The sequence below is a fragment of the Carassius carassius genome, chromosome 10 (assembly GCF_963082965.1).
Source record: "Carassius carassius chromosome 10, fCarCar2.1, whole genome shotgun sequence".
Classification (NCBI taxonomy): domain Eukaryota; kingdom Metazoa; phylum Chordata; class Actinopteri; order Cypriniformes; family Cyprinidae; genus Carassius; species Carassius carassius.
In genome coordinates, this window is record NC_081764.1 from 10,561,809 (window position 1) to 10,589,007 (window position 27,199).

Genomic DNA, 27,199 nt, shown 5'->3' on the forward strand with positions numbered 1-27,199 from the left:
CAAGAAGCATATGTAAGGTTTTTTTATTAATGTTTCACTGACAATTACATAAAGTAATTTTTTTCTAACAATACAATGGCTATGCTCACAAAAGTGCAGTAAATGTCAGGCAAAAGCAAAAATCACATTCTGACAGTATAATTGTTTTTGTGTAAATATAAAAAGGTTCAACTTAATATAAGACAAATGCATGCTGTATTATCTGAATGAATTTATACTAACCAACACTCGGTCATATAACAGGTGATGGTAAATCTTAAGATCTCTAACCATGTTTGTATTGTGGGGAGAAAATGCTACAAAAATCATAATTCTTCAAATGGGTGCTGGATGTTGTTATCTAATGCTTTGGGGTCATGAAAGTATAAACAAGTATATAACATATCCCTCGCTAGTAAAGCCTCGAGATTCCCACAAGAACAAGGTTTGTGATTGGTTATACCACATTTTAAAGACAATAAAGTGCTTATTTAAAAATCAATCGAAAGTTACCTAAATACTATGCAACAGCAGGAGAAAACGTCCTTTGAGTTACATACACCAGCTTAATAAAAACCTGTCACTTTTCCATATATCATAGTGAGACTGCAGAAAATCAGCAGCAAGGAGAAAGACAAAAGACTTAATACTTCATTTAGAAATGCACAGTATAAACCATACACACAGAAAAGAGAAAATGCTCAGAAATGTTGATCAAAGATATTAAAAAGTCCGAACATTTAAAATCACTGATGATGAAATCTAACATGATCCACAATAGACTGCCTGGACAGACAAGTAGTAGAAAGAAGAGAGAAGTGGTGCACTGATGTCTTCTACTGATGCACTGAAAAGACTAAAGCTTCCTTGCTCTCCTCATTGAGCAGTCCTGCTCCATTATAAATGGTAACAGCTGCATGTTTGTCTGTGGGCACGAATTGTTGTTATTGTGTGTACATTTAAAAGTCACTGAGGATGGAGATGTCTGCAAATTCTTTGCGATATCGATGAGAATGGAGAGAAAGCAGGAACGCCCACTTTAAACTCATGAAGCTCCACACACATGACAGGTACAGACTGGTGGGATCTGTGAGGGCTGTACACACACACAAGGAAAAGGAAAACAGTTTTTAAAGTTCAAACAACTTAGTTTAATGACCTAAATGTTATAAATACAATTTAATTTCAAGCATTCATGAGTTTCAGAACAGATCTCTACTCACATTCTTTGCGGGAGACGGCGACACAGAGGAAAGAGATGAATGCTACGATGGACAAGACAGAGAAAATTATGCCCATAACCAGGAAAAACTTCAGTCCCTTTAACCATGTTCTCCAGTAGTCCTGAAGATACATCATGTGTGTGACCAGAGCCCATAGTGCCAAAACTCCTGAAGAAATACATAAACACAATGAGCAATATAAAGTTCAAAACACATAACTGACCATTTTCATTCAGAAAAAAAAACCATCAAACAAATGGCAAGTAACTTTGTATTAAAAGAAAATCTGAAACTGTATTTTCTGGTATATTATATATATATGTGTGTGTGTGTTTCTTGTTTTGCATGCAAGACTGAATCCATGACTCTGCATTCATTATTCCTTTGTCATTCTCCCGTGCATGTAAACTGCTGTGTTCCTGTTTGATTCTTTTGACAGCGCTGTTTTCTCTCAGTTCTGCATGTGCTGTTAGATTAGCAGAAGAGAATTTTGTGATATTACACAACAAAGTAAAATCTCCCTGACCAACACCACCATATTTCCATTTTAAACCCAGTGGTTTATATGGGTAGGGTGTTTACTAATACTATAAATAAAAGGTTAGTTCATGTGAAATTATTGGCAGTGTGGTGTGCTTTATAATTCTTGTATAATTATTAGCATCCATGCTGTTTTTGTGCCCTAACACATAGAGGAGTGTTTAAGTGAACTGCAAAAATGGTGATTTAAAGCAGTGAGCAGTCACAGCATCTGAAATATACTTTCCTTTATCATTTTTAACTTAAAATGTGTTAATGGACATATGATTGGTCAACCGTCCAATAACTGAACAGACCAAAATTCTGCTAAATCGTGCCATTTATTTGTAGCAGAAAATAGCCTGACCAAAGTGTAATACTCAAAGAACAGCATAGACTCTTGCACAACACAAACTCAAAGACTGTTGAAGGTCACAGCGATGGGTCAAAGTGCACTGAAGAATGGATATTTAATGAGGCCAGAATCTCAAAGCTTTTGCTTGTATTTGTAAAGGTAAAGATGTCATACCCTCTGCATCCCAAACACCATTATATTGGACAAATATGATTTAGATAGGAAAACAATTATGTTGTCAGACCAACTTCTGGGTGTTTCTACACAACTCGCTGAACGTATGGAATGGGTATCTATGGAAGGATTTGTGTGAAATAACTTTCAGATGTTTGGGGTCCAGAAGATTTTTTCATATTTTGAAAACAGACTATCATGCTCACCAAGACAGCATTTTTTTTATCATAAACACTGCAACATTCTGAAATAACATTACAATTTTAATTAACAATTTTATATTGTAATGCATTTAATGCAGCTAAATTTTTGGGCAGATACTATTACAGATGATCCTTCAGAAATCATTATAATATGATGGTACAGTGCTTAAGAAACATTTCCAATTATTATCACAGTTGAAAACAGTTGTGCCATTATTAAAAGAGGGAAAATGTTTAGTGAGTAGCATTTTCTACCACACTGTCCATATTACACACAGATATTTGATAACTACTTCTGGACTAATAATACAAATGTGTAAACTACTCCAGGAAAATTACATATGAAGCAACTTGTTCTTTTATCAATTAAATTCAAGTTAAATATTTAGTGTATTAAATCTGCATTTATTAACACATCATCAAAAAACATGCTAATGATTTACTTACAGTGGACACAGCTTTTATCACTTGCACTAAAACTGATAATAAAATTTGATTCTATAAAAATAATGATTTTTTATTTTATATATTTAAAATATAACATTTGACAATTAAATTAAAGAAACGAGCAATAGTTCCCTTACAGAAAAAACGGAATTATATAATTATCTACGCATTATGCAATGATAAACATGTTAACTGAGTTGTTTGTGAAGTTTCCCATCTCAGAACTTGAAAGAATACTGAAAAGTTATTTTAAGTGCCCTAACTTGCTACAGGATGAAAGACACACAAAAGGAAAATCAGCAGCAATGTTTTATAACATCTCAAAGTTATGTTTTTCTTGTGTCCTTAAACTAGAGATTCGCCAACCTAGAAAACATTTAGGCATCGTAGGCGCTATCATCTCTATTATAGATCAGTGGTTCCAAGTCAGTCTATGATCCCAAAAAATGCTGTCTAGGAAGGCAGCTCAGCTGCATTTGAAACACTGCCAAAGAATGTAACGTTAACGTTACCTGATAATCCACCCATCGCGGCTGTCCACGGCTGTTTGTAAGCGATGTTCCACACTAGAAACGCCGAAAGTCCCACCAACATCCCAACACACGAGTAGCCCACGCTTATATACGTCTTATTAATCGCCATTCTGGCCGTCAAATCCAAACCTGAATGTATAAGGACAAATATTATTTAGATATCCCAAAACAGCAAAGAACTATCAAATAGTTGTTATGGAGCATCCGCTCTTTTGACCTGGAGACAGCGCTGATCCAGCTGCAGCAACAGCCGATGAAAGGTCATTCACCGCGGTTTTATGAAGGAAAGTAAGACCGTCTCAAACGACCAATAGGGATTTACTGCTCTATGACCCAAGGACAGACTCCCATAACCCGCCGTGTGTTATTATTGCTCTAGTTCGCCGTCACCGAGGTAACGTTAAAGCACAAGAGCATTTATCCATGTTTAACAGCGACCCCTACGGGCATGGATGAAAAAGACACGTCTTTTACGACAGATTGATGAGAGGATAAACGTGCAAACCTAAAATGTTCCAAAAATTATGTTACATTAAGCGAGGCTTGCATTAAAATAATTAATTAATATAATAATGCCAAATTAGGTAATGTGAGAAACAGTAAGTTCATATAAGACTACATTTATATTATCTAAGTCTGTTTTTTATTTATTAGTCGCAGTTGTATCAGTGACAGAAATGTAGTAGTGTTAAAACTGAAAGCAGTGGTGGTATTAATATAATTTATAATAGGTGGGACTTGGAAATATAGCTAGTGGTGGAAAAATTAGTATTTTTAAAAGAAGCTTCAGGTTTATGGTAGTTTTTATTTATTCTATTAAATAATATATATATTTTTTACGCTTTTTCTTCATATACTCAGTTTGCTAATTCTACTATGCCCAAAACTTTGTCCTACTACATCCAAAACGGAGGTGTATATCATGTTCTGTGTGTAAATTTAATAGACCTATTCACTTCTTCAAGTCCCAGCCTCAACAAAAACTTTCTTAAGCTATTGCTACTATGATACAACTATAGAAATTTGGTAGCCTACTGTCATACACAGTTTCTCATTCTAATTTATTATGGTGGTACAGTAGTATCAGTACTAATACAGCAAGTAGATTTGACCTTACGTGTTACTTAAATAAACTAGCCTTTTTCCACTTTAAGCACTGGACAACAAACATAAATCAATATATAATTTTTTTTTCAGCTGTCAACTTTATTGTAGAAAAACAATAGATTTTCTCTGTACATTTAAAAAAACGGTTTCACAGTAATACTCAACACTTTTTTTGGTTCTGTAAACATTGTGAAAACCTTGGTAGTCAATCTTTAACACTGAGATATGTGAGAAACACAGACATCAACACTGGCTGACACGCATAGAGAAGAGACGATTGGAACAGCCACACTAAAAAGTGTTTTAATACTCATTGCTTAGTCAATGTTTTTGAAATATTTTTGCAAAATAAACACTATTTTTTCCCGATACACAATATGTGGCTACATTCATGTGAAGGAAATTTAGGATACAACTGCAGAACTATGAACCATGTATAAATCTAGTGATCAATATTAAGATCTATAAAAGCCAGAATGACACAGAAAATCTGAACACAGAACTAAGACTGTACAGCTGTCAGGAGTCTTGAGGCTGCATCAGGAAATTGTAAAGACATTGTATACTAAAAAAGTCAGAATGTCCTTCATGTCTAGAGAAAAGGGCAGACAGAGAGTGCATATTACAAAATCCAGTCACAAGGGCACTCAGACAGGCACGTAAGGGACCTCTAGTTCACATGCCATCCTGTGTCTCCCACTTCATGACATGTCTTAATCAGAGGTGATGCACTGGATCAAGGCCTCCTCAACAATACCAGAGAGAAGTGTTAGATCCTTGTACTGGATCCAGTCCTGCTCTCTCACGCCCCATACAGAGTCCTTCGGCTGCAATATAATATTTCCACAACATTACCAGAATGATGATGAGCACTAGATTACAGACTGGTTCATTAGAATGAACAATGAATTATTCATAAAAGCTAATAATAATAATAATAAATGAAGAAATAATAAGAACAAATTCATTAAAAAAAGGACAGAGAAAGCAATAATGTCATCCATATGAGCTATACATTGATCCTCACATCCACAAATCACTGTCTCAAACCATATTTCAACATTGCACAGCACAGTAGGTTTGAAGGCAAAGCCTTCTAGTTTTTTAGAATGAACTTTTTTAGAATTAACTAGTTTTTTAGAATGAATGTGACTTGCCAAGTGTGAATATACGAAAACATGAATGAGCCATAATGGAAAGCAATTCCTCAGGTAATAAACCTGGAAAGAGAAAATATCTATCTATCTTATCTTATCTTATCTTATCTTATCTTATCTTACTATAGACACACACACACACACACACACACACACACACCTATTCAAAAGGATTTCAGGATTCCTTGGTGTATAAAAGGTCCAAAAGAACAGTATTACACATAAATATAAATAAAACAGTTAAAAAAAAAATTAATAACACTGAAAACTTATAAAATCTCTATACTGCCACTTTTGACCAATCCACTCATGCTGAACAAAAATATAATTTCTTAAAAAAAAAAAATTAATTCTTACACAGTGGTTTACTTAATGGTGTTAGAAACACAAACCTTCTTATTTCAAGCTCTGTTCCCAGCTGCAAGTAACTCCTTAAGTTAAGAAAACCCTTGGACTGCTATGCCATACAACCTTATATTGCAAACTCTATATATAACTCACCTTTTCTTCTTCTTCATCGATGTATATAAGGATCACATCTCCCTTTTCAAACTGCAGGAGCACACCTTCATCGGAGTCCTGACTCTGCAGAGCAACAGCCTAAAACAAAATCAACACAAATACATAGGATTACCTACACAAATACAAATCAATGACGGTCTCAACCTTTCAAAAGACACTGTACCTTATAGAGGAAACCAGGAGGATTTTCATTCTCTGTCTTTTGGACTTTCACATCTTCGCTGCATCCCGTGGTATTTTGATCAGTCTCTCCTTCATTTTTCTTGGAGGTGCTAGATCTTCGAGGGTTTGGAACAGGTGCAGTTTTGTCTGTGGTGTCTGATAAGGACTTTCCCTCATTGTCTCCATCTGTAGATGTTTGGTGGGTTTCTTCTGACGATGCTGCTGATTTAGTTTCCTCCTCTTCTCCGTGCTCAGTGGACACTGAATCTTGACGTACCAGGCCGTTAGCATGCACAGACTCATCCTTGGTAGTTTCTGATGTGTTTTCAGTGGCTCCCTCAGACCGAACCCCGTCACCCTCAGAACACAAAGACTGCCGCTTGGGTGTGTTGGGTTCACTGTCAAAAGAGTTTGACTCAAAGTCTGATATTTCAGACGCTGTGCTTCCTGTGCTCTTTGAGGGAGTGTCTGAGCATGTGTCCGTGTGCGTGAGGGTGCTGGGAATGCTGGGCATGCTGAGCTTGCTCATGGCAGGATGATCAGGAGGGAAGGCGGTGTTACAGGGGATGGGTGCAGAGATCGTAACAGACTTTCTCTTCTTTGATTTAGAGCTAGACACAAGAAGAATAAAACAAAAGCACATAAAAAGACATACAAACCATGAAAATTCTTAGATTTGCCTTTAATCGGTATAATAACATGCAATAATCAAAAGTCAGAAAAAGTATAGCATAGATGTCCATCGTGTTCCATTAAGCTGGGAACCACAAAGTGTACAATTACTTTACTCACAAATATTTTTGTGAACTATTTTTCTGAAAAAGTGCTGTTTGCTATACTTTTTAAAATCATTTTCTTCTTTTACGCAATGCCATTTATTAATTTTAAGCAGGGCTCAATAGTCTAAACTTTGGGGCCACTGTAGATCTTTATAGAAATTATGTACTTGCAAATACATTACCTGTCAAGGCCTTTGATGATGAAGGGTTTGGTGGAGTGCTGATCCTCAAGCTTCTTCATCATATTATAAATGTTATGATTCAACTGAAACATGACATTAAATTGTCAATCAGCAACAATGTATTCATTAAACGCTGTTACTTGAAAAGCAATATCATGAGTCACTTTGAGGTATAGTTTTTAAGTTAAATCCATCCAAGAAGTACACTAGGCTTATTGTTAGCTGTTGTAATGGAAAAGAATGAGCATCACAGTAAAATAATTCACAATCACAAATGATAAATTCATACCATACTCATTTCTTTGTAGAAGACATCGCGTAGGTTTGAGATGTTCTGGAACATGGTGACATAGCAGCTGATACGGCTGAAAGCCAAATTAAGATACATTATTATTAGTACCACCAGGAATTTTTTTTTTTCTGGTGGAGACCTCAGTGACAGGAAGGAGCTGTCTTAATGCATTTATCTCCTTTATTTCATTTTTGTTAATAAAGCTGTACCAACCTCTGATAAAGAACAGGCAGCTCCTCTCTCAACTCTTTGTTAATGTCTTCAAATACCTCCTGCGCTTTATTGAACTCCTCCTCAGCCTGAAAATAATCAGCATCAATAGTCATACAATTTAGTTGAGCTCTAACCATAAACCATTTCTAAAATGGGATATTTAAATGATCAAATGTTGGCTGACTTTAGATATTTTGGCCTCATCTCTCTTTTTGGAGTTCTGTTGCGCCTCCAGATGATGTCGAGCTGAATCATAGTCAACCAGCTTCCTTCCTCGTTTAGCCACTCTTTCCTGCAAGATCACAATATTAGAAAAAAATTTAAAGCAACAGTAACTTTTTCAAAATTACATTTCAAGTACCATGTAAACACCATGTGAATTTGCTATTAATTTAACACATCACTTGTAAAGCTGTAACTAATTAATATATAACTTTTAAGTATTTTCAGTATCAAAAAGCATGAGAAAACTTCAGCTAACACCTAACTTGTCAACGCTAAAACTGTCATTAAATACTAACCCTGACAACCTTGCAAAAACACACTGAACAGACCTAAACTATAGATGAATAAATAATTGCAATCATTCTAGCTTCTTCAGGTCTGTAATTAAGCAACTGCACAAACTTTGACATCATTAAACTGTCCGGTATAATTCTCCATTGTTCGAACAACTTGATCGCTCAGCTTCTCCTCGTAGTCATTCCACAGGAGATCCTCACTCTGTAATATAAAGCCAGAGAGATGGTGAAGACAAGGAGGGCAGAGATTTTTACTATTAAATGTCACAAAAGAGGCCTGGTTTACCTCCATTATGACAGTCAGATCTTCTACACCGTGCCAGTCTGGTTCATAGATATCTTTAAGAGTCTGGGACAGGCGCTTGGATGATTCATGCATCACTGAGAAACAAGGAGTGTACAAGACATAATCTAACAAATTCTTTTTAAACCGTTACACAGTCTGGCAGTAGTGCTAAAAATCTGCATCTACCCCTGACAAGTCATTACAAGTTACAGAGATGTGACTCTATTAGCAAGAAATTACGAAATCAACCCAAGTGTATCAACAGTATTTTACAGTAGTTATAGAGCACTGAAAAGCATACACCATTTCATGGAGATTCCTTAGATTAATAATTCTATTTAATTAATAGTCTAAATTTTATCTTTATACACATTCTCCGAGAATCCAATCTTTAGCATTACTATTACCATGTTCTACCAGTTTAGATACAGAAAGATACTCTATACTTCCAGAAACACTTAGTGCTTATTCCATGGTTTAGTATATGGATGAATAATAAATGAAGTTCTCTAGTAGTTCCTTTTAAACTTTTTAGATAGCAAAATTCAGAGAGGTAGCACTGATTTTAGATGTTGACAACCAATTCCTCCATTTAGAACACCTGGGGGGTAAAAACACAAGCGGTGACTTTGGATTCCATGGTTTAGAGCAACAAGACCACAAACTTCTTGAGTCTTCCTCAGTCTCAGTCTCTCCTTCATGTTTGTATAAACCTCTGCAAACTGACATCTGGGCAGTGCGCCCACAATTCAAGTAGTAGCATTGACTTTTATTATAGACATTTACACAATAAGCATTTTCAGTTCCATTAATATGATACATTCACTTCCCCAAATGCTGAATCAGAAAAACCCAACCAAAGCTATCTTTGTCGATTTATCTTCTCATGCTCAGAACAAGACACCATCTCACTTTTACTTTCACCCTGCAGCGAACAGGCCAACCACAATGATTTCTGAGGAATTGTAAAATGTGCTGTTCACTGAATCTGAATCTTTTTTTTAAAACAAGGATCAAGATTCAAAACAAAATTCAATTTAAAAATACATTTCAGCATATTTATTCAAATAAATGGCTGTGCTTGATCAATTAAGAGAGATGTACCTTTAACAGCATTGTGGTAAGCTTTAACATCCTTATAGAGTCGGATGCCATCTCCCTGGGAAGAGAAAAGAAATCACTTGTTGCCTAAAGGCAAAAGGTTTAAGTCTTATTTTAAATATTTTTTGATGAAAGCAAAATATGCATTAAAGACCTTTAATAGGCATATTTGGGAAACGGAAAATGTTCAGAATCAAAATAGAAAATGTGTAGGTGGTAAGGAAATTAAAGCGGTTGTAAATGGTTCTTTAAAAATCTAAATATATTCTGTATATAAAAGTGTTTTTATTTTTTTATTTATGGTTTAAAAAGAAAGTTCTTTAATTATTAGGTTTAAAATTCATCTATAGAGTGTAAACCCATCTACCATCATTAAACAAATACAACATATTCTCAGTGGAGCAACGCATCCAGGACATGGAATAGAATGCAATGTTGCCTAGTGAGAAACTAGGTCAACGCTAGGCTAATATGATAAAGTTTGTTAGTGTTAATAATGAAATGTGGTAGCAATCCAAAATAGCATTTGAAAAGGTCTTCCTGGGGTTGGTTGGGAGTATAAACAGTATCAGAAAAGAGCCAGAAAAGGTCAGCTTCTGCTACTGTACTGCGAAGAGCAGCAGTAACATTAACATTTTCTAAAGGTGGAGTTTCCTGTGCTGTTAGTGTTTTCAATGATGATTCTGTCAGCGTTCATATAACACAATTCACCCAATGCAGTCCTGTTAAATCAAAATCTAGGTGGGTGTATGTTTGCCTTTCTCTCAGACATATACTGCTGAAGTACCTGCTGTTTGTTCAAGTTGGCAGAGCACTCCTCAAACTGCTCATCTTTTGTCTCCATGGTTTTCCCCAGTTTCTGCAGGACCTACAACCAACACCATAATGCTGAGAAGACTCACGACTGGTCAATCATTTCAAATGAACAATCAAACATGATATCAGGCAGAGGAACAAGAGTTGTCACTGCATGGCCACTGAAAGATGACTCGCCAAGCTTTTCCACATTTATTCTTGAAATATCAGTTGCAGGAAAGGTCAGAAATGCACAAGTGAAGTATTTAGCAAACATAAAAAAGAGTGATCTGAAGTTAGGAAAGACTACTAAAGTGTGCAGTCTACTAAACAGTAAAATCTAGAAGAGGAGGTGAGCCTAGAGAGGAAGTGAATGAGGGCAGGAAGTGGCAATCTTTGTGTTCACACCAATGCATTTCAGACAGCTCTACAACTCAGAATATTGACCTATCTTGTAAACATTTGTACCAGTTTTCTTTAGGGCACTAAACATTTTTGAGCAAATGTGTTAGATACTCAGACACAAAATACACATTCAGAGCAGCATGACATGAGAGCCAAGGTCCTGAACTCACAACCCCCCCGAACCTACCTTCTCTTGTGCTCGGTTCATTGATTTCTGAAAGCGTTTGGCCAGGATGCCTGCTCCCGTGCCAATGTTGCCCCCAATGTTGGCACCTTTTCCCTCTGCCATGTTCTCTTCTGATCTGCTGTCACACAAGCGATCCTTCTCTTCTCTCTGATGTCTCAGCGCTTCCTTCTATAAACTGACGGTTCCTGGGCGGAGTGAGCAGAGCGAGTGGGTGTGTAAACCACAGTTTATGGTGTAAACGCGTGATAGCCTACAGTTAGTTTGCCCTTGAGCGAAGTAGTTACACTAGACGCTGCGTTCTAGTTTTAAAGACTAAAACTTATGAAACCCCACATCACGGTGATAACAGTTACATTAACTGACTGTGCAACATAATTTATTCCCCCATTTGCTCAAACGTGTTCGGTTAATAGTCATCGACATGCGACGGCATCATCAAGAAGTCAACTAGTCGTTAGTGTTTCCTAATAAAAGTGACGACTACATTTGGATAAATTCATGTCAAACTAAAAACCTCTTCCTGCACACATACTGCTTCTATGAGTGGTGCACACTTCGAAACTGTTAATGTTATCACACCCGCTAGTTTATACAACAATATAAACCTCCATATTAATTAAGTGTAGCTTGCATGAGTGTAAAATAGAATTCGGAAAAGCATATTTCTACCATATACATTTATAGCAGTTAGTGTAGGATGTTAGTACGCAGTTTGTAAAATATAGAAAATAAATCATTAAATATGTTATAGTTAACAATATAAAAAGAAGACCCAGACAGTATGTTTGGTTTATATTCTTTCTTTCAAGTTCTCCTGTTTTTGTTGTAGCCTACGAGATAGGAACACTACTCTGTTGCATTACAAATCCCATATAATTACCACTGCATATGCAAATAACAAGCCAAAGCTGACATGATATCTATATTAAACTATTTGTTGTAGCCTAATCTACAAGTATAGAATTTCAGCTGTTATTTAGGCTAAGGAACTCTATTGTTCTCCGTTTCACTGAGCTGAAACATCATTCTGTTTACACACTATATCCCCAGACAACAATATTTGTACAGTCATGACAAAGGTGCGAGAACAAACAATGTATTTGCGTTGTAAAATATTTGGTGTCACATTGAATTGCAATGTAATGTGAAAAAATAGATGATTAAATGATTTGTAATGCTGTGAAGGAGAATGTATCTTTTTTTTTTTTTAGCAAACATAGATTCAAATTTTACCATATCAGTACAAATAAATATTTATTTGTTTGAGAGTGGCTATTAATAGTGGCTGAGCATTCTGGGTCTCAGAATTACATAAGCAGCAGTATATAAGCCTTAAACATAGTCATCTATTATTTAAACTGCTCAGGGCTTACATTTTAAATTCAATTTGATACAGTATAGCAGCTCTGCAAGTCTTTACCCCTCACTTTACTCTACATTTAATTTTACTGGGGCTCCTAAAAATACTCTATTTTTTTATATTTTTTAAATTTACAGCATCAAGTACTGTTCTAAAGCCACCAGAAGGTGGCAGTGATGGACATCTTTATCGAATAATTTTAATATACTGTACAGTCGTGGCCAAAAGTTTTGAGAATTACATAAATATTAGTTTTCAAAAAGTTTGCTGCTAAACTGCTTTTAGATCTTTGTTTCAGTTGTTTCTGTTATGTACTGAAATATAATTACAAGAACTTCATACGTTTCAAAGGCTTTTATGGACAATTACATGACATTTATGCAAAGAGTCAGTATTTGCAGTGTTGGCCCTTCTTTTTCAGGACCCCTGCAATTCGACTGGGCATGCTCTCAATCAACTTCTGGGCCAAATCCTGACTGATAGCAACCCATTCTTTCATAATCACTTCTTGGAGTTTGTCAGAATTAGTGGGTTTTTGTTTGTCCACCCGCCTCTTGAGGATTGACCACAAGTTCTCAATGGGATTAAGATCTGGGGAGTTTCCAAGCCATGGACCCAAAATTTCAACATTCTGGTCCCCGAGCCACTTAGTTATCACTTTTGCCTTATGGCACGGTGCTCCATCGTGCTGGAAAATGCATTGTTCTTAACCAAACTGTTGTTGGATTGTTGGAAGAAGTTGCTGTTGGAGGGTGTTTTGGTACCATTCTTTATTCATGGCTGTGTTTTTGGGCAGAATTGTGAGTGAGCCCACTCCCTTGGATGAGAAGCAACCCCACACATGAATGGTGTCAGGATGCTTTACTGTTGGCATGACACAGGACTGATGGTAGCGCTCACCTTTTCTTCTCGGGACAAGCCATTTTCCAGATGCCCCAAACAATCGGAAAGGGGATTCATCAGAGAATATGACTTTGCCCCAGTCCTCAGCAGTCTATTCACTATACTTTCTGCAGAAGATCACTCCTTCCCTGATGTTTTTTTTTGGAGAGAAGTGGCTTCTTTGCTGCCCCTTCTTGACACCAGGCCATCTTCCAGAAGTCTTCGCCTCACAATGCGTGCAGATGCGCTCACACCTGCCTGCTGCCATTCCTGAGCAAGCTCTGCACTGGTGGCACTCCGATCCCGCAGCTGAATCCTCTTTAGGAGACGATCCTGGCGTTGCTGGACTTTCTTGGACGCCCTGAAGCCTTCTTTACAAGAATTGAACCTCTTTCCTTGAAGTTCTTGATAATCCTATAAATTGTTGATTTAGGTGCAATCTTAGTAGCCACAATATCCTTGACTGTGAAGCCATTTTTATGCAATGCAATGATGGCTGCACGCGGTTCTTTGCAGGTCACCATGGTTAACAATGGAAGAACAATGATTTCAAGCATCACCCTCCTTTTAACATGTCAAGTCTGCCATTCTAACCCAATCAGCCTGACATAATGATCTCCAGCCTTGTGCTCATCAACATTCTCACCTGAGTTAACAAGACGATTACTGAAATGATCTCAGCAGGTCCTTTAATGACAGCAATGAAATGCAGTGGAAAGGTTTTTTGGGGATTAAGTAAATTTTCATGGCAAAGAAGGACTATGCAATTCATCTGATCACTCTTCATAACATTCTGGAGTATATGCAAATTGCTATTATAAAAACTTAAGCAACAACTTTTCCAATTTCCAATATTTATGTAATTCTCAAAACTTTTGGCCACGACTGTAATGTAAAAGCAATGTGGTATTATGGATTTACATAATTTATAAATCATTTAATTGACAAATCACACAATCTTACTCTGGTGTACTCTCTCTTTAACTATTCTCTGGCTGCGTGTTTGGTTGTATTTAACATTTGATTCAACAGTACAGTGTCCATCAACTGTTTAATTTACCACTTGCTAATAAGATAACCTGTTCCTTTTACCTAGAAGCATTCAAGATGTGAGACGGAGAATGATCAGTCGGGTGGTGAATCAGATATTTCACTTGGCACAGCTTGTTTTTCTCCTTTATGTTTTCTTGAGTCTTAAAGGGTTAGTTCACCCAAAAAGGAAAATTATATCATTAATTATTCACCCTCATGTCGTTCCAAACCCGTAACACAGTTTAAGATATTTTAGATTTAGTCCGAGAGCTTTCTGTCCCTCCATTGAAACGGTGTGTACGGTATGCTGTCCATGTCCAGAAAGGTAAGAAAAACATCATCAAAGTAGTCCATGTGACATCAGAGGGTCAGTTAGAATTTTTTGAAGCATCGGAAATACATTTTGGTCCAAAAATAGCAAAAACTATGACTTTTACCGGATATCAGTACACTGCAGTGAACTCTCTCACAACAGACCCGGAAGAGAAGACAATGCTGAATTTTGCTATTTTTGGACCAAAATGTATCTTCGATGCTTCAAAAAATTCTAACTGACCCTCTAATGTCACATGGACTACTTTGATGATGTTTTTCTTACCTTTCTGGACATGGACAGTATACCGTACACACCGTTTCAATGGAGGAACAGAAAGCTCTCGGACTAAATATAAAATTGTAATGAATTAAAACATCCTAGTCATCGGCAAGAAGGAGGCGGGAACCGGCGGACAATCAAACGACATTTAATAATTCAAAAATAAACACAAAACAGTGCACCAGCCCCTCACGGACGACTGGTGCGCTCAAATAAAACCAAAACACAACTAAAAGCCCAGGCCTGGTCCTCTCTCGTCCTTCACTGTCGTCGCTCCAGTTTTATATCCTTCCATCTCCTACGTGGGACTCGAGACCGGTAGTGGGTCGCAGGTGCCACTGATTTCCCAATCATTGCCGGCCTCCCTTCTTGTTCCTACGTCCCTCGGCCCCGCCCCACTCGCCACATACCCCCATCGCCCCTCGCAGGCCGGGGGGTACCCTCGAGACTGCGCTCTACCCCCCCCCCCCCCCCGCTCACGGGGACCGCTCACGGGGACCTGCGGGAACCTGGAGGTAGGACAGACGAGACGAGAGAAAAGGAGATGGAAGGAGGAGCGAAAGAGACGAGAGAGAAAAAAAAAAATCCGGTTCCCAGACGCACTGCTGCTCGGCCCTCCACGAGATAGCGGGCGGTCGGTTTTTATTTGGTGCACTCAAATAAAAACCACAACACAACTAAAAGCCCAGGCCTGGTCCTCTCTCGTCCTTCACTGTCGTCGCTCCAGTTTTATATCCTTCCATCTCCTACGTGGGACTCGAGACCGGCAGTGGGTCGCAGGTGCCACTGATTTTCCAATCATTGCCGGCCTCCCTCCTTGCTCCCACGTCCCTCGGCCCCGCCCCACTCGCCACAAAAATATCTTAAATTGTGTTCCGAAGATGAACGGAGGTCTTACGGGTTTGGAACGACATGAGGGTGAATAATTAATGATATAATTTTCCTTTTTGGGTGAACTAACCCTTTAAGCTCTCATAAATAGCAGACACAGATCATTCTTTGCCTGAAACAACCCCATCCCCCCTGATTACCCCTGCTCTTCAAGACTCTTTCTGTCTGTCACTTTACTCCAAGCTTAATTATGCAGCATTTGGACATGATTTCCTCCTCTGGTGCAACTGACAATGAAATGGCTTTATTGTGAGATTGGACACTAGGTTAGGCCCAAAATCAGCAGAACTGATATTGTCAGGCTAGACACCCAGGTGTTTGGGTGCTGGTAATACAACAGAAAACAGGAGTCTATGGGGGGTGATTGTTTTGTTTTAAGAGGGATTTATCTTGTCTGAACTGATTAGAGTAGTGTTGCTGTTTGTGGCATCAGACGACAAGTTTTTAGTAGGTGGACTTTGGTAATCAAACTGAAGTCTGGTCACAGCACCATGACTGTGGACTGATGTTTTGTCTGTCAGGACTGAATGTTATGACTAAGCTTAAACAAATACATCTAGTATTACTGAAATGCTTCAACAACAAATACAGTACATTTAGATTAAAACAACTTTTTCCAAATGTAAATATCCTGGAAAAACTTGATAGCAGTCTGAAAAATGATCATCTGTAAATAAAACAGAGTTGGGTATGTGCTACAAGGAAATACTAGCTTCAATCTTACTTTTGTAATTATTTGTGAAATTTACTGGCAATTCCTGAGTAAAAACTTCAGTGTCACAAACATTAAAACACATGTAGTTTATGCTTTTACATGGTTTATTGAAAAAAATCAACATCAAAACAATGAAGGATGACACCCAAATGAGTGAAGCATCTGAAAGCTCTACTGTGCTTTATGCAAAGTCAGTTAAAAAAAATATTCAACATTTGCACAAAAAAATAAGCACAAAATGCTCCACAAAAATTAGCACAAAAAGCAACAAAATGTCAAAGTCTGTAGAAGCTAGTTTAGCAGAGCAGCATCATACAGTGTCAGAAAAGGAGAGGTTGCATAGCGTGCACTGCATGGTCAAAGTTGGACAACAAGGAATACAAAGAAAAACACAGACTTTGAGTAAAATAAATTATAGAACAGGAAGTGAGCTTCTAATTAAACTCAGTTCACTCTTCTCAGTGCAAGTGCAGTATAATACTATGGTTTGAATGACTGCTGTGACAAAATTCTCTGTTTATGCTCTCCGAAACATTCAAACTGAAAAGAGCCCCAATTAAGAGGAATAAAAAGCAAAGGCAAAAACATTAACCAACTCTCTCCAGGATTAACGGACCCTCATAAAAGATACAATCATTTAAATTAGGGGGGAAACGAAAGTGGATTTAAAAGAATCATAATGAATGTTCACAATAAAAATGAAAAGAATTAGCTGACAAGTTGAAAACATAACTGAACATAAAAAGTAACAGAACACTTTTTGTTCCCAAGGGAAGAACCATGCAGTCCAGAATATTACAGCTCAAAATACCTTAAACCTGAGGGTGATTTACTCTTAAAATAAAAAAAAGATCTTGATCTCATCAGCCTTAAGTTTCTTCTACAGTAGACAACAATATGCAGTCACAAATGGAAAAATGAAATAAAGTACTAAAAATGCTTGACACTATAGATTACTAATAATAATAAAAAAACATTAATAAATAAATCAATTTGAAAAATATTAACTAGTCTCTCCAAAAAACAGAAAGCACTGTTTAGTGAATTAGTAACTAAAACACAAATATGCTGAGGTAGAACTATAGCACACACAAACTGTCCGGCAAAACCACATCTGGAAACAGTCAAACACACACCAATTACTTCTCTATGAAGAATTCAGAAAAGAGATGAAAAAGAGCAATGGTACCACTATTGAGCTGCAGCTCCCATCCTGCTTTTGAGAGGATCAAGGAGTCATTTAACAAAAAGGAAATATTGGCTTTTAATAAAAAATAACCCCCCCCCCCCCCCCCCCAAAAAAAAACAAACAAAAAACTGTTCTACAGTGGAAATGCATTAGTAGAATTTATTATATAAAGCACAGAGCACTCACAGTCTTTAACTTCTCCCTTCAGTCAGAACTAAATCAATATCTTAATTTGTCAGATTCGAAAACAACTAAACCATGAAACTGTATAAGTGTGCATCTGTGCACAAGGGTTGTTCACACTGTTTTTTCGTAAGTGACAGCAGCATTGTAAATGGGGCACCAGAATAAATCATTTTATTGGCCAAACGGTAATCTCACACAATGTAAATACTAGCACCTGAATGGGTAAACTGCACATGGCTAATTTATAAAGTGTTTAAATATTAAAAGCTTGGAAAATTTACTGCATTTTTTAAAGATTAAGCCTTAAAACAAAACAAAAACCTACAAGAGATCTCACTTATATCACTAGACTTCAAGGCACCAGGATATATCTGCATTCAAGGAGAAAACAATATCTCAATATTGGTTTTAGGCTTAAGATCAAGAGCATTTTCACGGCAAATGAAAACCAAGTTCTAAAAGTTGGTCCTGAAATTTCAGTTATTGTACTGTGTAAGAGGAAAGATCAAGTTCTAAGGAGTTTATGTTTAACTCAAGTAAGATTATGGTAATTACATGATTTGTGACATGTGATGAGTGTATGTTGTAAAAATGCATGAGCTCAAAATGTAGTCAATTATCTTGTGTATGTCTTTGTACTGCAAACAATGTTTGTACTTGTAAAAGCAGTTTTCAAAAAAAGAAGCCTAATGTGAACTGCTTGCTTACTAAAACTGAAAGCTTCACTTCTCATAAAACTAGATAAAATAAATAACTAGAATACTTTTCTTTGTTCGTTATGGCAAGAGATTGTTTTGAGAAGATGAACAAGTAAGTCTCCATGAACAGAATTTTAAAGTCCCAGTCCCTCTGTAGGACTAATAAAGAGCTTGCTTGTTTTAGCTTAATTGTACTCACTGCAACAGAAGATTGTTCACTCTTAGTGATGTAACAGCTGATTGAGTTAGGCTGAACACTTCTGGACTTGTTTAATTTACTTAAATTAAATTGCTTAATTGACTTAAATTACTACTGTAAACAAAAAAAGTGAACAATCAGATGAAAATCTATTTGTGGCAAACTTTGTATTGGTGTTCAGGTTGAGAACTTTATTCTCTCCACATTAAATCAGCAATGGAAGATTCACAGTTTTCCAAGCAATGCGGTCCCTTCTGGTCTGTTATGGAAAGGGAAAACCTAAAACAGAATAAAAAGTACAAGTCATTAGAATTAGTACTTGAAATGTGTTTTACACACATTTGACTACAGACATTTAGTGAGAACATTAAAACACTTAAAAATGCAAATTATAGCTAATTTAAAAATAAATCAATTAAATTTCAAAAAACTAATTTCCAAGCCTTTTCATGATTTTTCCAGGTTTTCCACTGACTGTGGGATCCCAGAAGAGAACAAGCAACACTGGATGCAAAAAAAAGAAAAGAGGGGCCAAGTATTTTCTAGCATTTTGAGTGACAGTCTGAAATGATGTCATGCGGCTGGCGCGGTTGCAAAATGCTTGCCTTAAATGAGTCCAAATCTCAGATTGCTTGATAAGTAATCAGATTTACAAGCTCTCAAACACAACACAAATAGAAAAAAATAATATTTGCAGGCTTTGTCATTATTCCGCATGACTGCTGCTTGATCTCAGCTGCATACTGTATTAAGAGCTCACCCCTCCTCCTCGTATCATGCGGCTCAAACTATGTGCTGAGTCAGGAAGAGCTACTAACGCCCCTCTGCAGTCACTCAAACTACACAACGCACGCTGCAAACCCACCCTCTTTCACGTCCCATACATAACACACCAGAGAGAGAGAGAGCGAGTAAACCAAGAGGCTCCATTCAGTATTCTTTTCCTGTCTGAACATAGCAACAGAAGAAGGAGAGGGGGATGGTGAACAAATGATAACTGGAGTGGCTGTAATATCCTCATAAAGGTATATGTTAATAGTATATATATTACAAAGGCTGGGGAACTCATAAGCCCTCCAATCCTAAAACACATCACTTTAAATGCTCTGCCAAACTAATCCTACTACAATATTCAAGAAAAAAAAAAAAAAAAAAGATTTTTTACCAAAACAATTAGGAATGCACAATATTAAAATAATGTACTACTTTGTCTAAATGAATATAAAAAAACCTAAAATCCATCATCTTTAAATGCTACAAAGTAATATGGGTTTTCCGACATCAATTTTACTGTTGGAAAAATATCCATTTTGAGATTTGCTAAAGATAAAGTTTTAAAGTGTAATTAAATTGATAATGTTTTTAAAGATTTAAGGCAATCTATTAGTAGTAACAAAGGAATCAAGCATTCATTTAAAAGGGTAGTTAACCCAAATAGCAAAATTATGTCATTAATAACTTACCCTCATGTTGTTCCAAACCCATGAGACCTCCGTTCATCTTCGGAACACAGTTTAAGATATTTTAGATTTAGTCCGAGAGCTCTCAGTCCCTCCATTGAAGCTGTGTGTACGGTATACTGTCCATGTCCAGAAAGGTAAGAAAAACATCATCAAAGTAGTCCATGTGACTCGAGAACGAGTCAGTCTATTGTTCGCTTTCTGGCTCGGCTCGGTGTTCATCTTCAGTTCTCTCTTCACAGCAGTTCAGTCAGTGTACTGTTTGAGTAAATGAATTACTCGGGGATATTGGTTTGTTTGAACTCAGAGGGAGCGTCAGCCACATTAAAAAAGTTAACAGCTTAAGTCATATGTGGATTAATGCGTATTGGAGACGCGAACTGTTTAAAATGATTCAGTTCGATTTGTGAACTGGTTCAAAAAGATCCGGTTACATCGAATGATTCGTTCACGAACCGGATATCACAAACTGCTTTGTTTTGAACTCTCTCTCACAACAGACACGGAAGAGAAGACAATGCTGAATAAAGTCGTAGTTTTTGCTATTTTTGGACCAAAATGTATTTTCGATGCTTCAACAAATTCTAACTGACCCTCTTATGTCACATGGACTACTTTGATGATGTTTTTCTTACCTTTCTGGACATGGACAGTATACTGTACACACAGCTTCAATGGAGGGACTGAGAGCTCTCGGACTAAATCTAAAATATCTTAAACTGTGTTCCCAAGATGAAGTCTCACGGGTTTGGAACAACATGAGGGTAAGTTATTAAGGACATAATTTTGCTATTTGGGTGAACTATCCCTTTAAGTCATCATTTACTCTCCCTCACGCTGTTCCAAACCTGTAAGATTTTCGTTAATCTTGAAACAAGATATGTACCTCCATGGAAAGACCAGGTAACCAAAACTTAAAAGATCAAAAAAGGTCATAAATGCATCAAATGCAAGCTTGTGCATGCACCACATGCTAGAACTAACTTCATATTGTTTTTCATGTGGCACATACACACAAGAACCAATGAGGTTTGTTGTAGCATATGGTGTACAAATGAGCTTTGCTATATCTATGTTTATGTGAACAAAAGCCCAAATTAAATCTGCTCATGCAGCAATTGAATCTCTTCGTAAGACTTGTATTAATACAATCGATTCATATGGATTAGTTTTATGAGGCCTTTATAAACTTTCTGCATCTTTTATGCAGGGACAGAAACCTCTCATCTTAATTTTTTAATCAAAGTCAGTAGTTTAAGAGTAAGTAATTGAGCTTAAGTAATTGATGACAATTATCATTTTTGGGTAAACTATACCTTTAAACATTCATTAATCTATTAAATATTGATATATATAAAGAAATCTAGTTTTGGTTGATAACTGAAATTGAGTCAATACATTACGCACCCCAAAAGCAGTAATACTTTTAGACTCTTTGCAAGGAACTGTCAGTTATGTGTGGCATGCCAAAAAAAATCTTTCCATTTCAGGACTAGAAAGAACTCCCAGTCACCTTGTCTGCCTGATGAGGGTTGTCCCCTGGAGCAAAGGGTATGGAAAAGAGAAAGAGACGAAGGGATGGGGAGTGTTACGGGAGGGGTGGTGGTGAATGTGTGCAGTTGTATAACAGCTATCCCAGCATGCACTTTTAAAAACAAGAGAGGCTGTTATAGCACGCAAACAGAAGCACTCTGTAAGTCATGTCATTAAACAAATCATATGATGATAGAGTCCTAGCAGAGCACTCATAATAACCATGAAACTGATATGGTCAAATAAGACACTAGCAATAAAACACGATAATATCAATTTGTTCTTTACTGCTGTGGTAAAGAAAATGACGCTGTTATCCAATACTGATAATACAATGAACTTGAACTATTTATGCAAAAAAGTGCATGGTTTCACTTGGATTTAAAACCTCATGTTCAATCTCGTGTCATATTGTTTTCCACTCGCCACCCATAAGCTTCCTCAAAATAATCAACACCCCGGGACGGCTGTATTGAAAAACACATGATGACTAATGTAACTTAAGGATGCATCGATATTGAAATTCTGGCTGATATGTAGCTGGTAATAATTAATGTTATAAATCTATACTACTTTGTTAAAAACAGCAACTTTAAAACACTCAAAATTAAATTGCACACTTCAAGAAGTAATGCTTTGTTGATCGCAATTTCAATATCATGGCAAAAACTAATACTATAAAAAAATTCTGCAAGTAAACTTTGTAAACAAGTAAACTGTAATAAGAATGAAAAAATTAATTACAAACAGTAGGACAAACAAAAAATTTTCTAAAAGCTGTCAGATTTCTACTGCGAATGTGTTTGTCTTTCAGAGATATCATAAAAATACAGTTTTTCTGCACCCTTATCTGTTACCAGCTGCTATTACGATCCCTGAAATCATGAGCCTTCACATAAAAAACAACCAGATCTGTACATTTATGGAAGCTTCCCTGGCAAAGGCTCACCTGTGTGGGCATTTAGGTCAGAGTTCACTCTGCGCAAATGACCTGTCCCATCCTGCTGTGCAGTTCTAGTGCGTCTGGTCGGTCCTGAGGATTGACTGCCAGCATGTCCTGCAAAAGTTTCCGGATTGCCTCAGGCATATGCGAGCGCCTGCGCTGGGGAATACTCAATACCATCTTTGGGTTCTCCAGAAGTGCCTCTCCAACCGGTACGATGTCAGAACCTTGCCGTACATACGTCCCGAGAAGCTCCCGTTTTGAGTCGGCGTCAACGAACGTGATTCTCTCCATCATGGCCCAGATGATAATGCCTAAAGCAAAAATGTCTGCTTTGGCTGTGTAATGTCCTTCCCAAACCTCCGGTGCCATGTAAAAGTCTGAGCCGCAAGCCGACGAAAGCCAGAACTTATTGATGTTAACGCTGTTCTTTTTTTCATTCCGTCCCTCCTCTGTGTCCTGTACTCCGGCAGACAGACCAGCACACACTTTACTAAGTCCAAAATCTGCCACTTTCAACACAGGCATGCCAGAACGCTCCGAGATGAGGATATTATCTGGTTTAAGGTCTCTGTGAACAATATTGTTTTCATGCAGGAACGCCACAGCACTACTGAGCTGCATCATGAAGCTGGCATTGGTGTGAGGATCGGGCCGTCGTGACAGGATGAACTGATTCAGATCCCCTCCCTCGCAAAACTCCATAACAAACCACAGGTAACAGGGCTCATCAGGACACGACAATATACGTTCACCTAAAAAGACACAAACACACACAAAAAAAAAAAAACAGATGCAGAGATAAATATACTTTCATTTGAATGTTTTGGAGGTGTTAGGATTGGTACGAAATATTAATAAAACAATAACTAATAATTATAAACTGTCTCTGCTATATTGGATCTGACAGTAATGGCGCACCACACAAGTGTAAGAAACCTTTTTTTTATGTGGTTAACATTGCTCTGTTATTACAGATCATTTGCTATGTTCTGAATATTTATGTTTGTAACCTAAATAACAGCAGCGTCCATCTATGAAGGATATAGGCTATCAAACATACACAACTTTTAGCCAATCATTGCAATGGGCGTTTACTTCAGAGTCTACAATCCGCCACGCCTATTCAATCAGAGCATTCAGATGCGGGCGGTCAAAACAAAATAAGCGTATTACTTCTAAATGATGGTGTTTTTCTAGGTAAAAGTCTTGATAACATTATAAGTGGACCTCAGAGAACAGTACGAAATAAAAACGGCAGTCCATGACCCCTTTAACTGACCCAAGTTAGATTAAATAGGATGTTTAAAATAGGCATGAAATCAGAATATGAGGTCTGTAGCACATCTGCTGTAAATATAGCATACTGTGAATGTCATAGGGCTTGTTTTTTTCTTAAATAGTGGTGCTGCTATCATCATCAACCATGCAGACAGACAGTGTCTAAAGCTATATGAAGTTGATGGTTTTTTTCACACTATGAAAAATACTCATGTTAACATCTGGAAATTGTTTGAAAAACCATTTAAATCTGCGACAAAGTAGTTTCCTTTTCATAAAAAGTAACCTAAAGTGCGCAACATTTTTTGTTTAGCTGCCTCTAATTCCATTGGTTTTAAACGTTATGCTAGCACCCATTGGCCCGGATGTATGATGTTTGTTTTGTGTTTTTGCTATGTAAACAGCACTGAGTACTGTCCGGAAGCACTACATTAAGTTATTTTGCCATTATTGTGTTCAGTTACTGTGTCAATGCTTCACACAGTCGGTCAGATTTTGTCAACATGTTTGATTGAAGAGATTGGACTTTTCAGCTATTTCCACATAACCAGATGATTAAAACCCCACATTTTCATATACAGTACAGACCAAAGGTTTGGACACGAGGCTACCACAGCATCTTGCAGCGGCATGCTGTTCCATCCGGTTTGCGTTTAGTTGGAGCATCATTCATTTTTCAACAGGACAATGACCCCAAACACACCTCCAGGCTGTGTAAGGGCTATTTGACCAAGAAGGAGAGTGATGGGGTGCTGCACCAGATGACCTGGCCTCCACAGTCACCGGACCTGAACCCAATCGAAATGGTTTGGGGTGAGCTGGACCGCAGAGTGAAGGCAAAAGGGCCAACAAGTGCTAAGCATCTCTGGGAACTCCTTCAAGACTGTTGGAAGACCATTTCAGGTGAATACCTCTTGAAGCTCATCAAGAGAATGACAAGAGTGTGCAAAGCAGTAATCAAAGCAAAAGGTGGCTACTTTGAAGAACCTAGAATAAGACAAATTTTCAGTTGTTTCACAATTTTTTGTTATGTATATAATTCCACATGTGTTAATTCATAGTTTTGATGCCTTCAGTGTGACTCTACAATTTTCATAGTCATGAAAATAAAGAAAACTCTTTGAATGAGAAGGTGTGTCCAAACTTTTGGTCTGTACTGTACATTTACACAAAATTGTTCACTATGGCATCATTTTATATCAGCTTTCAAGCAAATGCCTCAAGCAACACTTTGAATATCATACAGTAGAAAAAATAATGATGATCTGGAAGATGCGAAAGCAGTCACACAAAGAAGGTACCCCAACACATTGAGATTAATGAAATCAGATTGGCCTCGATTATCTGCCCTAAATCATCACGGTCTCTTTTTCATGTTAAGATAATTTACACAGTTGCCATGTAAGGAATGACAATCTTTCTTCATTGTTATCACTTGGTATAGCTGGTTTGGAGGAGGTTTGACCCCAAAACCAGCAACCGACAGGAGGGCGGGGGAGAGCAAATCTGACCGACATTTGTCATAATTCTTACATAAAATGTAAACAATCTTAATGTAGAACACAGTCATGCGCAGTATCAACGTCCGGTGTCATCGGTGAAACGCCACATGACTTACTGCCAAGCAATGGATTCTAGCAGTTTTGTTTCAGATTACAAATAAAAATTGACATTACGTAGATTTTGAGTAACCAATATGTCATTGTTACCAAATGAGTGAACTGTCACACACACAAAATACATTAAAAAAAATACCATTTTAATTTAGTTCATGACAAAGCATTCTTCTACCGCTGACCTTCCAGAAACAAATGCCAGTGCTTGAATAAAGACATCTTACCTTTTAACGAGGTCTCCACCAATCTCAAATACTGCTTTGAACGCTTATTGCCATGGCTCATTTTCTGGGCCATCCCGTTCCTTTGGAGCACACACTCCTCCAACTGCACCACATTCTCATGGCGTTTCTCCAGACTGGTCAGAGCCCAAAACTCCGCCAGCGCCAACTCCACATTCTCTGGCGCGTCACTGCGCAGCTTCTTCACCGCCACTCTCGCACCTGATTTACGGGCAATGGCTTCATACACAACGCCATAACTGCCCCTGCCAATTTCACGGAGCAAACTGTATCGCGGTGCAATGAGTCTCCGTTCAAGAGTGCCATGTTTAACCAGGTCCAACTCGCCTGCCATTGTCTCATTATCGTCTATGTTGTCGACGCCGAGCGAGCGCAAGACACTGGTGCCCTCGGTTCTTTTGCAAGCGCTCCGTGTCCGTTGCCTCTCTCTGCCCTTTGCATTCATCGTGCCCTCTCACGTTGTGCATGCGTTTGGAAACACCTTCCGCGTTCATATTCCTCTAGACTAGAGCTTGAGGAAGTTCAGCAGCGCTTGCATATTCGTTGACATCTGCATTTGTTTTCATTCAGCGGGGTAACGTTATAGCTATTCTGTTAACGTCGAGCTTCTAGTCTGAACTGAATGAACCTTGAATGAAGTGAAAACTTTAATGGATCATCCCACTTTCCCGTATAAGGGGATTCCTGACCTATGGGGACACGCATACACAACAAACGCCTCTTGGGACCTTATTAAGTTATGTTAAATTAGTGTTATTAAAATGGTGAGGTGAACCAAATATGAGAAATGAACTTCTTGTGTAATCATGTTTTTAAATAAAAAATAACTTTATGTGCTTTATCTGTATTTGTTAGTTTCATGCATTCGAAAATGTACTTATGTTTGTACCACATGAGAGTATATCAAATCATTGTTTAAAAAAATTGTTTTCAAGCATATTTTTACGGTCTATCTATTTATTTATTTATTTCAACTATTATGATTATTTGAGTCATTAATATCATGAAGCTGACCTGAACACCAACAGACAATAGGTAACAAATAATGACAATAACTATTACATGAATAAATGTACATTTAGGAATTAAAAGCACATTCATCATAAAAATTATAAATCACAAAAAGAGTTGCACATTTTTACGTATTTTGAATATAGAGGGATACAGACTACTGCCTCCTATGTTGTGTACTAGAATGGTTTAGTCCTTTCAGCATGAGCGCGCATGTGCTCTAT

The 27,199-nt window shown here is 37.5% G+C and overlaps 3 protein-coding genes across 3 annotated transcripts; all 3 read right to left on the reverse strand.

Annotated features, from left to right (window-relative positions):
• Window positions 1-7: 7 nt before the first annotated feature.
• On the reverse strand, window positions 8-3,828 carry LOC132151764 (heme transporter hrg1-A). Its single transcript, XM_059560116.1, has 4 exons — window positions 3,651-3,828; window positions 3,413-3,562; window positions 1,203-1,370; window positions 8-1,075 (listed from the first exon to the last, which is right to left on the reverse strand). Exons 2-4 carry the CDS (start codon window positions 3,540-3,542, stop codon window positions 939-941), a joined length of 435 nt encoding a protein of 144 aa, XP_059416099.1. The 5' UTR covers window positions 3,543-3,562; window positions 3,651-3,828; the 3' UTR covers window positions 8-938.
• A 790-nt stretch (window positions 3,829-4,618) lies between these two features.
• LOC132151762 (bridging integrator 2-like) lies at window positions 4,619-11,641 on the reverse strand. Its single transcript, XM_059560113.1, has 12 exons — window positions 11,143-11,641; window positions 10,543-10,623; window positions 9,759-9,813; window positions 8,655-8,749; window positions 8,475-8,570; window positions 8,032-8,139; window positions 7,848-7,933; window positions 7,632-7,707; window positions 7,343-7,425; window positions 6,383-6,992; window positions 6,199-6,297; window positions 4,619-5,367 (listed from the first exon to the last, which is right to left on the reverse strand). Exons 1-12 carry the CDS (start codon window positions 11,242-11,244, stop codon window positions 5,254-5,256), a joined length of 1,605 nt encoding a protein of 534 aa, XP_059416096.1. The 5' UTR covers window positions 11,245-11,641; the 3' UTR covers window positions 4,619-5,253.
• A 7,372-nt stretch (window positions 11,642-19,013) lies between these two features.
• Window positions 19,014-26,636, reverse strand: LOC132151766 (serine/threonine-protein kinase 35-like). The gene is made up of 3 exons (XM_059560117.1): window positions 25,947-26,636; window positions 22,832-23,580; window positions 19,014-19,168 (listed from the first exon to the last, which is right to left on the reverse strand). The coding sequence occupies exons 1-2, from the start codon at window positions 26,407-26,409 to the stop codon at window positions 22,856-22,858; spliced, it is 1,188 nt and encodes a 395-aa protein (XP_059416100.1). The 5' UTR covers window positions 26,410-26,636; the 3' UTR covers window positions 19,014-19,168; window positions 22,832-22,855.
• Between the last annotated feature and the right edge of the window lie 563 nt (window positions 26,637-27,199).

Bases quoted from the DNA above. Each gene is read 5' to 3' on its own strand.
- LOC132151764 (XM_059560116.1), bottom strand. From the start codon at position 3,542: ATGGCGATTAATAAGACGTATATAAGCGTGGGCTACTCGTGTGTTGGG. The intron at 1,371-3,412 runs GTAACGTTAACG...GTATTTCTTCAG, and splicing joins CGCGATGGGTGGATTATCAG to GAGTTTTGGCACTATGGGCT. The intron at 1,076-1,202 runs GTGAGTAGAGAT...GTGTGTGTACAG, and splicing joins CGCCGTCTCCCGCAAAGAAT to CCCTCACAGATCCCACCAGT.
- LOC132151762 (XM_059560113.1), bottom strand. From the start codon at position 11,244: ATGGCAGAGGGAAAAGGTGCCAACATTGGGGGCAACATTGGCACGGGA. The intron at 8,571-8,654 runs GTAAACCAGGCC...TTTATATTACAG, and splicing joins ATCTGACTGTCATAATGGAG to AGTGAGGATCTCCTGTGGAA. The intron at 7,934-8,031 runs GTCAGCCAACAT...GATTATTTTCAG, and splicing joins ATGAGGCCAAAATATCTAAA to GCTGAGGAGGAGTTCAATAA.
- LOC132151766 (XM_059560117.1), bottom strand. From the start codon at position 26,409: ATGAATGCAAAGGGCAGAGAGAGGCAACGGACACGGAGCGCTTGCAAA. The intron at 23,581-25,946 runs GTAAGATGTCTT...GTGTCTTTTTAG, and splicing joins GGTGGAGACCTCGTTAAAAG to GTGAACGTATATTGTCGTGT.